Genomic DNA, 13526 nt, shown 5'->3' on the forward strand with positions numbered 1-13526 from the left:
CTTGAGAACCGTTAGCCAATATAACTATACATGAGACCATCAACAATAATTACAATACAATAATAGTTTTGTATCAATTCAAGTTTGCAACTCAAAGAATTGCCATATAAAAACTAACTTACAGGCCCATTCAAGGACACCAGACACAAAAGCTAAAACACCCTGATAGAAATAAACTGAATATACTATTAGTAGCAGAAGTGTTTTCATGGAAAAACATCTCCATTCCTTAACAGTTCATCATTTGTTTATTTCCTAGTAATTTGCTGAGGTGATATAACTCGACTGTTAACTTTAAGGAGAAAATACACACACAAACTCTGTTCTGAAGCAGGTACCAGCCTCACCAGCAAAGTCTCTCCTTGTTGCTGTCTGAAGAGAATGGGCATTACGTACACTCCCTGAGGAGTTTGATTTTCAATAGTTTTAACAACAGGCACAAACTGACACGCAGAAGGTTCTCTCTCAACACCAGGAAAATTTTTTTTTTTACTGTGAGGGTGACCAAGCTCTGGCAAAGGTTGCCCTTGCGCATTGTGGAGTCCTTGGAGATATTCAGAAGCCAACTGGACACTGTCCTGGGCAAACAGCTCTGTGTAGCCCTGCCTAGGTGGTGGGGTCGAAGGTCCCTTCCAACCTCAATCCTTCTGTGATTCTTAGATGTTTCTAGAAGCTCAAGAAACCACTCTGTGTTTGGGTTCTGCTGCTTATGCTCTAAAATGTACTCTTATTCAGTTTACCAGCTGTTTCACATCCGTGAAAAGTGAATGCAACATCCATCATTCATTACTTTTTCATTCCCATGCTCAATCTGGATATTAAAAAATCTAGAAGGTGGGGAGAGGAATGTTCTTCCCTGTATCTTTGTACTACACACGTACAGGCAACTTTGTGCACAAAACAAAGAATGTGAGAGAAAGAGAGAGAAGGAAAGATAGGGATAAGGGTATTGATTTTTCGTTTGACTCAATACTGTGTCACAGCCTCTCTGAACCTTGTAGCATGATCCCAAAGCAAATAAATGACTAGGATATCTCCTTTTTTTTAGCAAGACATCACTCCAACACATCTCCAAGACACCACCTCTAAAATGATATTATGGTATTTGTGCTTACCAATGAATTAATTTGAAAAGCAACACTTCTTCCCACCACCTCCCTTCCCAATTAAGTGGGATGCTGTACTTTTGGGAATAAATTAAGAACTAAAGAAATTAAAACTGTGTTCATTACTAATTAATGTTGTTGATAATGTGAAGGCATTCAAGTAAGTCTTCTGAATTCAGAAATAAGTTTGCATCACATGTGAGTGTTGAAATACTTCCATGTCCATTAACAAACCAGAAGAAAGTTAAGCAAACATTGACCAAGTATAAACATTTCAAATTCAGCAGATCTAGACAATTTACAGTAGGAAATCATGAAAAAAATTTCTAGAAGAACACTGATGTTAATAGGTTCAACAAATCTTAGAATTCCCAGAAAACTCCACAAAACAATCTAAATAATTTTTATATTATTTAAAATACTGAGTAACTTTTAGTTAAGACTGCTGTGAGACTATTGTCATGCACACAAAAAAAATATTACAGAAGTTGCAACACAATTATCTGGAAAGAAATTAAAACAAAATAGTAGAATCAGAGGTAATCAATGTGCTTTCCAGGAAAATAAAGCTTGTCAAGCAAATATGATATTTATTCCTGAATATATTCTGTTGTTCCATGAAGCTGAAATTAGCTATGCAGACAAACCAGAAAAACAAAAAACCTGCAAGATTACCTGGCCACTCTCAACAAATAATCTTTGATAGAAAATCTTTATCAAAGAGATGTTTCCAGTGAAGTTATGAAGGACATTATTAGAAGCGTTCACCGGTAATTTGGAAGGAAATATAAAATCACAGCTGATGAAGTTTGCAGATGACAATACCTGGTAAGATGATAAACAGTGATAACAGCAGCAATTCCACAGCTGAAGCTGCATTACCGTGATGAAACAGCATTAGGCTGAGCTCACTCTAACAAAGACAAATGCCCCCACAGCCAGGAATGAAGATCCAAGCCCAGGAATGGAAAGTAAGCTAACATGAGCATTTAATGTACAAATTTAGAAAGTACTAGGAAAATTTTACCTATGTACTAAAATTACCAAACCCTTAACTATCCTGCATACCATACTGAAATCCTGCATACCATATTTTATGCTGTGCCCGTATTTTAAGGAGGCTTCTGGAAAATTGATGAAGGTATTAAAAAGAGCCACAAAACCTAAGAGATGTGTTTGAGCAAAAGTTCATGAACTCAATTTGTTTGAGTTATCCAAAATTAAACTGAGAAGTGATTTGATTGCTACATTTAAGTATCACCACAAGGAGAAAGTGCAGCATATTAAGGAGCTCTTTACCCCAGTGGGGAGAAGCATGAAAAGAATCCATGGCTGACACCTAATACCAGAAAAAATTCAAATGAGGCATGAGGCACACACTCATCACTGTGAGAGCAATGAACCATTGCAACAAGCAGGCAAGGGGAAGCATCCTCTTTCTTCATGCACTCAGACCAGGACTGGACATTTCTCAGAAAGGCATGGGCTAGCTGGACACAAGTTATCCTTCGGTGAAATAAATTACTGGGTTCATTACAGCTGTAGCAGGGAGAAATTTGATGGCCTGTGATATATGACTGATGAGACTAGATGAACTAACATCCTCCCCCCCATGGCCAAACTGTATTAATTGATTTATCAGTGCTTTAGGCTGCCATCCATTGCTAGGGTATCTGAACACTTTCATATTAAATCAATAGCAAAATCCTTAATGGACTTCAAGGAGCTTCTGACACAACTACTTTCAGGACTAAAACTAATTAGGGGAGGATTTCTGAAGAGGTCAGAAGGTCTGTATTTATCCTTCTTGTAGGAGACTGTGTATTACTGTATTTCCTCTGTGCTTATGGGGTATTTTGAAGCATGAGCCAGTGATTTCAGTCAGGCACAGTACTGCCAAATGGTTCTGTTTAAGAAACTCAGTTCAGTTTGTTTCCTCTAATGCCTACCAGGGTGCCAGTGGGTGTCATGACAAAATTCTCTGCATTTTTCAGTGCTGTTTAGGGTAACGAACACTTGCTTTATTGACACAAAAAATAAATTTGCATCCTCAGAGAGTCATAATTTAGATGAAAATGAAGAGTGCTGGTATGCACAATGCACCACATAAACGTGCTCCTCTAAAAATTACAGCTTTTCAGAGACACAATAGTATTCTATGTGGAGAGCAGCACTTTCACATCTAAGAGTTCTAAAGTTATGGTGTAGGATGTGGTGTTCTCAAAATACAAGTATTTTGAAAAAAGGTATCAATTGCACTTGGACTCTAAAATTTATAAAAATACTTAAGTTTATTTTGTGCAAATATATAAAAAATTGTCAATGTATTATTTGACAAATGTACACTAATAAAGTGACTTCTAATTAATTTAGAGACTGCTTGAGGTCTAGCACATAAAAAACCTGCAAATTTGCTAGCTGCTTCATTTTTCTTACAATAGAAAACTGTTAATGCTTTATTCTTCAAGTTAAATCAATTTTCATTAATTACACCCTATCCTTCTGGGCAAAGAATCATCAAAATAGGCAAAATAGGATTACTGCAAAAATAAGATATTGATCTAGTTTATAAGCAGTATCCTACCATGACTAACTTTTGCTCAGTTTAATCATTGTTTTTATGGACCAGTGAAGAAGGTACTTCTCAAAATCCTGTGTGTTTCAGTGGGCTATTTGCAGCCGTTAAATTTTCAGCAAGAAACATTTTATATACTGCACACTCTATTGTATTCAGCAATCCCTCTAAAACTTTATTTGGACCCTTTGAAGTCATAAATCAATTTTCTCTCCTTGTACCTTCACAGAAAGAAGAGTTAATTGAAGATTGCATCTTCCTTAGAGGTCATCCAGCACGTACAGGAACAGGGCACAGACCAAGCCCTTCTCTGACACCAGGTGCCCTGGCAGCCAGGTGCTCAGCTGCTCTCAGAAGCCCTGCTGAGCCTGCCTGCCTCAGGCAAGCAGAATGGCTCAGATCATCCCCTTTCAATTGAAATGGCTCCAACAGCCAAGCTTTCTTCCTGAAAGAAAGCCTCTGGTAAAAAGCCTTTATCTCTACAGCAAACTAAATATGGTTACAATTTTGTAATAGTCTATACAAAGCTGAAAGGGAAACTCAATTTATTCCCAAGTTGCAATGAAGAAGCACACAGAAGCTTGTGCACTACACTGGCTCAAGAACACGCCCAGACATGGTGCTCATGCAGCAGCTCTGTGGAGAAAGCAGCACTGCTGCTCCAGGGAACCCTCCTGGCTTGAACCTGCACAGTTACCTTATCCAACAAACAGCTCTGAAAGCACAGTTCTGCATCCTGGTGGCAGAACATCTGACAGGGAGATCCAGAAAGATCAGAGAGAGACAGTGACACCAACTCCTGGAGAAGACAGGCAGCAAGTAGGCTGGAGGGGTAGTGAAGAAAGGAGACAAACCTTTCTTTCAGGAAGAACAAGCAGAAAGGATGAGAAGTAGTAAACCCCAATGTGGTGCCTGAGGTCCCCAGGATGAGGGAAGAGATGAGGAATTTGACTCCATGTTCTCAGAAGGCTGATTTATTATTTTATGATATTCTATTATATTTAAAAATGCCATACTAAAACTATACTAAAGAAACAGACAAAAGAATACAGACAGAAGGCTAGAAAAAGAATGATAATGACACAGCTGATGGTGATTGGTCATTAAATTAAACAATTCACATGGAACCAATCAAACAATCACTTACCACATTCCAAAGCAGCAGATAATTATTGTTTACATTTCTATTCTGAGGCTTCTCAGCTTCTCAGGAAGAAAATCCTGGCAAGGGATTTTTCATAAAATATCGTGGCGACACCCCAATATATCAATTTTACCCACAAGATTGAAGAATAATATCAAATCAAAAGACAAACATACATAACACACTTTGGGTAGGAAAATTGGGTGGTTTTATTTCTTGGGCTTAGATCTGCAATCCAAATGCACCTTGAATAATACTATCCACGTCATCAAAATGTAAAACAAAAGAATAAAGTAAAACATAGACAATTTTTTAAAATTTAAAAAATAGCAATACCAGTGACTAGCCAGAACTGCATTGAATACTTCACAGAAGTTTCATGATATCCAATAGGCAAGCAGAGTTTCTTAGACACCACCTGCTCAGTGAGACACAGTAGGTCAGGTCAGCATTATAAGGCTAAAACATCAGCTTGAACTAAATTTGATTTCCTACTCTTAAATCATTTGTTGAAATGAATTATATTGCTTTAATTTTCTTGGAAGCCTAAAAAATCATGCCCTAAATACTCATTAATTCAACCACAAAGATTTGCATTTTAGGATAACTTCTACATCTACTTTTGTATTCCAAAGCTATTCTTATAAATATTACAGACTGATTTAATGTGAATTACTCTAGTAAAATGTGTACAGAAATGACTGGCAGAACATTAACATTCATATGACATAAAGGAAGAAATGGATCTGTTGTACTCAGATTATAATTCTGAAAATGAGGGCATGATATTAAATGACCCAAAGGAAGAACAGGAGGGAAAGTGACCTCCCAGAATATGAAGGTAGTAGAAAATGATAATAAATTGCTCATCTCAGTTTAATAATTTAATACAAGCTGCATAAAATAGAAAGGCCACTTAGGAAGGCACAAAAAGCATTTTTAGCTATCAGTGTTCAATGCCAGTAATGAGAAAATTAAAGACAGCACAATATAGCAGCACTTCTCCAAGTGGTGAGAAAGCCACAGGTAAACCCCAAGTTTTCACTCTGTGGCCTTAGAGAGGTCTAAGTGCAGAAACAACCCCTAGCAAATAAACTTCACACTCTCTTTTCTCCCCTTGCAAAATTCAGCTTGGTTTCAAGTGAACATTTATTAAAGCAAATTCTCAAATGTTTGCTTCGCTCTAAGGAGACAAACAAATCAATAAATTATCTGTGGAAAATAGGGAAGGGGAATTTGAGTGAGAATATTAGCTCAGCAGCTACCTTGAAAAGTCATCATAACACTTACAGGGTACTTACTTATAGGGTTATATTATATGTTTAAAGGCTTCTAACATACAAATAAAACCAGTACAACAATACAGCAGCAAGGGGGAAGTTATGCCTAGTTTCAGAGAGTTTAGATAGAGTGATACTAAGGATCTACAGTGACAAGTTACAGTTCTTTTCCTTGAAATTCACAGTAAACAAGGAATCAGTCTTTTAAGAATTATCTGCCCATCCCTCCACATAAGGGGCCGACACAGAGAAAAGTCAAATCATTTGACAAACAAAGGACACTAGCCCTTACATGCACCAAATCAGAAATTAGATTCAAGGATAGAGAACTATTTCAAATTTGTTAACTGTATCTCAGAAATCTGTAGTTATCTAGCTCCTGCTGTGAAAAATTGTGCACTCCTTGTTATCTCTCTATTTTATTCCTATGGATTAGCTGGAACTAAAACAAGGAAATTAAGTAACAGATGGACACCTTAGAGCAACCTTCTGGTACCTGAAGGGGGCCTGCAAGAGAGCTGGAGAGGGACTTTGTAAAAAGGCTTTAGTGGCAGGATAAGGGAATGGCTTTAAACTGGAAGAGGGAAGGTTTAGATGAGGTATCAGGGAAAGAATTCTTTATTGTGAAGATTGTGAGATGCTGGAACAGGTTGCCCAGAGCAGTTGTAGATGCCCCATCCCTGGAAATGTTGAAGGCCAGGTTGGATAGGGCTTTGAACAAGCTCCTTGGTCTAGTGGGAGGTGTCCCTGACCAGGAGAAGGGGTTGGAACTAGATCAGCTTTAAGGTCCCTTCCAACCCAAACCATTCTATGATTGTATGATCTGTAAGTGGAAATAGACTGGGTCCCTGGTTTGCGCAACTGAGGTGGCACCCAGATACAGGAGAAGCACTTGAAATCCAGATCTAACAGAACTGATGGTCATTGCTTTGATTAAAGAAACTTGCAATCATATGGGTAAAGGAGGCAGGCACCACCCATGCACCTACAATAAAAGAACAGATATTCAGAAAGAAACTACCAGAAAATTACTTTACTAATGGTTGCAAACTTCCTCCTACCTGAACATCATCAAATAGCAGTCTGAAGAAAAAATAAACTCCAACCATAGCAGGGATACAGGTCCTCCTTTAATTGCAGGGTTCTGCAAAGAGACCTGTAATAATACCTCCTGCAATTTTTATAAGCATTCAAATGAAAGAAGAGCTTAGTGATTATCTTTTAAAAGCAGTGCAGGGAAAAGGCAGAAGGGAGCATAAAGAAGCCCTGCAAAAATTTGCAAGCAAATATACAGGAAGATGCACATTCATAAGATTAAATGAGGACTCTCTCAAGAATTAACTGCAGCTGTGCATAAAGCAACCACAAAACTGAAGAGACACAACTGAATTTTAACACAAGACTTTCCAATTACTCAATATTCCTTCAAGAAACTTAAAATTTTAATAGGTCCATGAAGGCTTGAAAAGGCATAGGAGACAAACATATCTTAAATTTCATGACAACTTTGCTGGACAAGCTGTTCTTGTACAGATCCACTAAATGGCTACAAGAGAGAGATTTTGAGAACTACTTTAAAATGAGATTTCCTCCTCACTTCCTGAAGTGGAAAATTCACTATTACCTCTGTAAACATCTTCTGTTTTGAAACCTGAGTAATAGTTTTGAATACTCTACTAGGACTACAATGCAACTGTGAGGCAACCTGCATTTCTATAGGAAATTATCCTGCATTAAGATTTGGCAGCTGAATACAGAAAGCAAGCTGTCAAATGTTTCTCTGTAGTGTTAAAAAGATCAAACATTTTTTGTTTTCCTAAGGGAACCTAGGGTGCATAACTAAACTCATGTTTAGTTATTTTTTACTCACTGGGTTCACACTGCCTATTTGGACAACTGCCAGTAAATGGATATTGTTAAACCTGTTTACTAGTTGAAAATCCTTCAGTTTGAAGAAGAAAACAGACAATGAAAAATACCTTAAGCTTTCTAAGGAGTAGAAGTTCTACATATGTCTATACATTTGGAGACACCTTCATAAACCAGGCAGAAGAAACCAGAAGTCTAGTGTTTTCCTACAGGTAAGCTGAAGTTAGTGCTCAGTTTCACTCCATTTAATCTGCCACAAACATCATGACAGCCATAAATGTGAGTTAAAAAGCAGCAGTAATTAATTGTATTTCCACACCAAAAAAAAGCCCAAAAAAGCACATACAGCTAACACATTAGACCTTCAGCTATACCTCTTGCATGTTCTGCTTCTACACCTTCCAAGCAGACCCAGACCATCTCCTCCTCCCACCATTAGATTGTAGCTACTTCATTTTCCATGTTGAGTAGATAGGAAGTATAATTTGGGAGGAGGAAAAGGAAGACAGCTGGCTTCTTATTCATCCTCTTATGTAATGTGTACAGATGGAAGTGCGGAAAGCCTGAATGGTTGGAGTATGTCTGGTATGGACAGAAATCTGGTATAAATCAAGAAATACACTGACAGCTCAGTCTTCCAATCAGCATTTTGCCAGAAGTTTACAACTTGACCAAATTTAGGTCAAAGCCAGCACAAGGTAACTCCATACTCTTTTAAAATATGTTTAAAATAAGAATAACAAAAATATTTTCCCCCCCAAACCTGTTTTCTTAATCATTCTAAGCTTAAACCAAAAGCTTACCAAAACCAATTCAACTGGCATTAAAGGTCACCACAGTCTAAATTTCAGCAAAACTACAAATAACTGGACAGACATTTTCATAAGGCTTGTGCAGCCTTAGTAACTGGCAGAGGCACAAGCACCACACACGAGGACATTCAGTCCCATGAAGGGACAGCTTGCTTTTCATTCTGCCTACAGTGAGTGACAGAAGTTCATCCAGATAAGATATTAACATCTTCACACAGATCTCTTTACCATGAGACTGTGATCCCTTTAGAAGAGACAGAATAATGGTACCATGATATAGAGACTAATCAAGCATGAGGAAGATAGATTTATGGTCAGTTAAACTGAATGTATATTTCCCAATGTTTATATTTTTCTATTAAACTTTACACTTTATAATAACTTTATAGCAAATAAATAATTAAAATTTTGATTCCTAAAGGTCTGTAATTTGTTAGTACTCACGATGTTTGTAGAAAAAGCAATGTTTGTAAAACTAGAGAGATAAGAATCCCAAGGTAGATGTAACCTCTACACTTCTAAGCATCTAACCTTACAAATCAGGTACTGAAATGTTTGGGAGCATAACTGTTTCTATCACGTTATCTGGATTCCCAGTCTTTTTAGTGCCTCTAAATGTCTCCCTTATAAGCCAGATTTGGGTTTTTGTTCATAAAGGGAGGTCGTTTTCCTAAATTTAAAACACAAAATGTACTTGAAGCAGACAAATACTCTGCAGAATTACTTAATGGAAGCTTCTTGCTATTTTTTAAACTTTTCTAAAGTGTTCATGAGTGTTACCTGGAGGTGAACAGAGATGAGCTGCTTTCATTTCTATTTAAAAAATTAATCAAAACCCATGGCATAAGGCCATATTCTGCTTTTTGTAATATGGTAAGTAAACATTTCTAGTTATAAGCGCAAAGTAAGAATTTTTGTGCTACAATAAGCATCAATATTAATTCTTTTTGTTCTACTCCCCCATAAAATTTGAAATTTAAGTGGAAAGATTGCTGCTAAGGTCCACATTCCCCTTTTTTACTTAAATGGTCCATTAGGTTTTAAGAGTATCTTGACATGTGTACAACACATCAAAAAAAATTCAAAACTGAAAGATTCTGCAAAGACAAACACAAAAAACAAGTTGAAAGATTTTTTTAAATACAAACACATAGTACAAGTAAAAAGAAAAGCTGAAGACAAATTGATACAAAAATCAGTATTTATGTAAAAAAATAATGCACTGCATATTGTAAAATCAGTCAGTTACAGTATTCACCTTCACAGAGATTTCTACATTTTCAGGCTTCAAAAGGTTACACAGCAAGGAGAAGAGACCTACACGAGAGGCAGACTGCTTCCTAGATTCCATCCCAAAAACTGATACCCTGAGCCTGCAGGGAAATTAGAAGCAGGATACAAACTCTGCTGACAGTGGAGTGTGTTCTTGTACTGCTAAAGCAATTGTCCAGCTCACATGGATCTGGAAGTCAGAGCCAGTCTATCTTTGACAAGGAAACAGCTACAAAAATTAAGCTTCTAAAATGGGGTTGGGATGAAGGTGCAAATCAGTGAGTGGATCCTCCATGTTCAACACACAGGAACTGTCCTGGAATCCAAAAGCTCACTTTATGAAGACTTCATCTCACTTAGACAGGTTATCTAAGCTCATATATACTTTACAAATACATTTCATACCATGCAAGTTTAAATATTTTACTGTAACTCTAGAATTTAGCCCTTTTCTTCATGGTTTTCTCTGGAGAAAAAGTTTTTATTACTTAAACAGAAGTTTTTGTTTTTTCACTAAGATAATTGGAGGAAATTTAATCCTTTCCTGTTGCAAATCACTATCACCTTATCAACAGTAATGCATTCATGTAGTTGAGGGTCTGCCCCAAAACTATTTTAAAGCCATTTATTAAAAAAATATTATAACAGGATATATTCTCTAAAAAACCCCAGTTACTAGACAGTCTGATGAAACATCAGAACTCTTACTACAGTTCTTCACTTTTAGGTACTACATACTCCATAACAATCATCAGGTAATAATTCCTAGCATGGAAATACAACAGCAACAGCTTTCCACTACTGGGCTTTTCTTCTACTTCCAAAATGCCCAATAAAGCTGCAAAACCATGACATTTTTTAAAGTATTGTAAGACAAGCAACTTCAAACTGGATTTTTACTTAAAACCCCCTCAGTTCTGCTCTACCTTTTGGTGCTAATGGCTCTACAATGTTGAAACAAATTATTTTTAATATAAAGTCTCTGTATTTACTAGAGAGAAAACTAGTATCACATACTAGTCATTAATTTCTCAGAAAATCATATTTATAGTGTGCAGTTTACATCTGAGATAAACGAAACAAGATTGTCAGAACAGTACTTCAACATGTAAGAGATGAACATATAAAGGCACATACAGATTGTCAATGATTACAACACATTTCTTTGACAAGAGAGTATTTTCTGCACTTGTAAACAACTTTGTTTACATAAAGGCTCACACCTTTAAAGTGAGGTTAGTGCTGCTGACTCAGTTATTGCTACATTCACAGTTTAATAGAATTTTAGACAATATATGAGGTACACTCCCAAACAGAGCCATCTTCATTTCTTCCTTGTTCATTTATCATTAGATAACTGAATTATGCAGACTAAAATTACTGACCATAGAAGCCAGTAACACCCAAATCATCAGATATGAGACAAACATTAGCACTGATTAAACTTCAAAAAAACCAGAAAGTCACCGTTGCAGAAAAAAGTTCTTGCTCTTCATTACATGAATATTTTCTTCATTTTTATGTATGCTAGTAAACTTTTTTTCTGGGCACATCAAGAGCCCATTCAAGCTGTAATAGAATTCTTGCACCTTTTGACCAGCTATGTTAATTCAGTCTCTTGATGTAATAGCTAGGAGTCAAAAATCACCTTCCCTTTGATCTTCTGGCATACAAGTCTCTTATGCTTTTTGTTAGCTGCTTTATGAATACTTTGTATACTCTTCCACAGTATGTGTGCGTGGTTTTCTGTAACTCCTGTTCCAGGGGCTGCAGCAGTGAGTGAACCAGGTCATCTCCAAATGAATACTGTAAAGAGGTTAAGAAAATTTAAGGTTAATACGGAAAATTGTCACTACTCAAATGTATTAGAGTTTTATGAAAATTATTTTTAGCATCATATTTGCTGTCATTGGTTTATTAAATGTTTTCAAGAATTCACGAGTGCTTCTGAATGCAATAATTTAAAAACACCTCTAAATTAAAAAGTATACTCTCATGCTTTCTATAAACCTAACAAGAAAGATTTTTTTTTTATGCTAAGCAAATGAACGTATTCAGACAGGCAAGGAGGAAATATTTAAAATTACCTTACCCAATTAAAAATTTACAACTCTAAAATGATTTCTGGATGTTTTTTTTGTTGTACGGTAACTTTCTCAAATGACATACAACCTTTAAGTAACACAAGTCTTATCAAATTATAGTGAAACAGCAGTATAAAAAGTGCTACTGATGTTTCATTAAATTGAATGATAGTCAAACTCATACTATGTTTAACATGGGCATGAAATAAAGTTGTCATTAGCTCAACCCTGCAATGTTTTTTATAAACAAATGCTAAGTTAAAACAGCATTTTGAAGTAACATAATTTTGTTCACCTTATTACCATTGAATCAGTATTGGTTTACGTACTTTCTCTGACACATCCACGTACGAAATGGGATCATAAATAAAAGGAAAGAATTTTTTCTTCTATTTTTGACAATGCTCAAAGGAAACAAAGAAATAATATTTTTATGGAAATACAATCACTTTCCCTGCGATGTATTCTCAGACCCCCACAAGTAGTTTTCTTCATTTTTATACCTATATGACAATGTGTAATAAAGCAACATTAAAATATACTCTTGATTTTTGTAAGTTATACACACACAGTAGCCTGCTACATTAAAATGTGCATCAGTGCTAAGTTTTACAGCTCTTCAGTGAGTATAGTGATGTAGTGATAAATGGTTCATTAGATGACTTATTTGCAGAAGGAAAAGAAGTCATTGTGCTTAGTATTTAAAGGAACAGCAACATATTAATACACTGAATTTCTGGAAAAGGTCAAAATATAGTATATAAAAATTTTTACAATCCAAATTTAGATACAATTAGGTATTAAAGTGTTGCAGTAAATACATACAAACTTTGGGAGGATTTTTTTTCTGCACTTTAAAATCTCAAAAAAATGAATCTTCTGGTGATGGCTCGTTCAGTCTGTAGATAAAGATTGTCCCTCTCTACTCTGCACTGGTGGTGGCCTCACCTTGAATAAGTAGTGAGCACAGTTTTGGCCACAATGTAAGGATATAAAGCTTTCAGTGTCCAAAGGAGGACCACAAAGATGGTGAAGGGTCTTGAGGGAAAGCATGTAAGGAGTGGCTGAGGGCACTTGGTCTGCTCAGCCTGAAGGAGACTGACGGGAGGCTTCACTGCAGTTACAATTTCCTTGTTAGGGGAAGAGGAGGGGCAGACACTGATCTCTGCTCTGTGGTGAGCAGTGACAGGACCTGAGGGAATGGCCTGAAGTTGTGTCAGGGAAGTTTTAGGTTGGAAATTTGGAAAAGGTTCCAGAAGAGGGTGGCTGGGCACTGAAACAGGCTCCCCAGAGAAGTGGTCACAGCATGAAGCCTGGCACAGTGCAAGACATCTTGGGACAGTGCTCTCAGGTGTATGGTGTGACTCTCAGGGATGGCCTCATG

At 36.6% G+C, this 13526-nt stretch overlaps 1 protein-coding gene across 2 annotated transcripts in view; it reads right to left on the minus strand.

Moving 5' to 3' along the window:
• Positions 1-6133: 6133 nt before the first annotated feature.
• The window catches only part of GXYLT1 (glucoside xylosyltransferase 1), a 32581-nt gene continuing 25188 nt past the window's right edge, over positions 6134-13526 (minus strand). For both annotated transcript variants that reach the window (XM_038154342.1, XM_038154341.1), the window contains one exon: positions 6134-11864. In XM_038154342.1, the coding sequence (XP_038010270.1) occupies positions 11703-11864 (162 nt within the window). In that variant the 3' untranslated portion in view covers positions 6134-11702. The remainder of the gene's footprint in view (positions 11865-13526) is intronic.

The sequence above is a fragment of the Motacilla alba genome, chromosome 1A (genome assembly GCF_015832195.1).
Source record: "Motacilla alba alba isolate MOTALB_02 chromosome 1A, Motacilla_alba_V1.0_pri, whole genome shotgun sequence".
In the NCBI taxonomy this organism is placed as follows: Eukaryota; Metazoa; Chordata; class Aves; order Passeriformes; family Motacillidae; genus Motacilla; species Motacilla alba.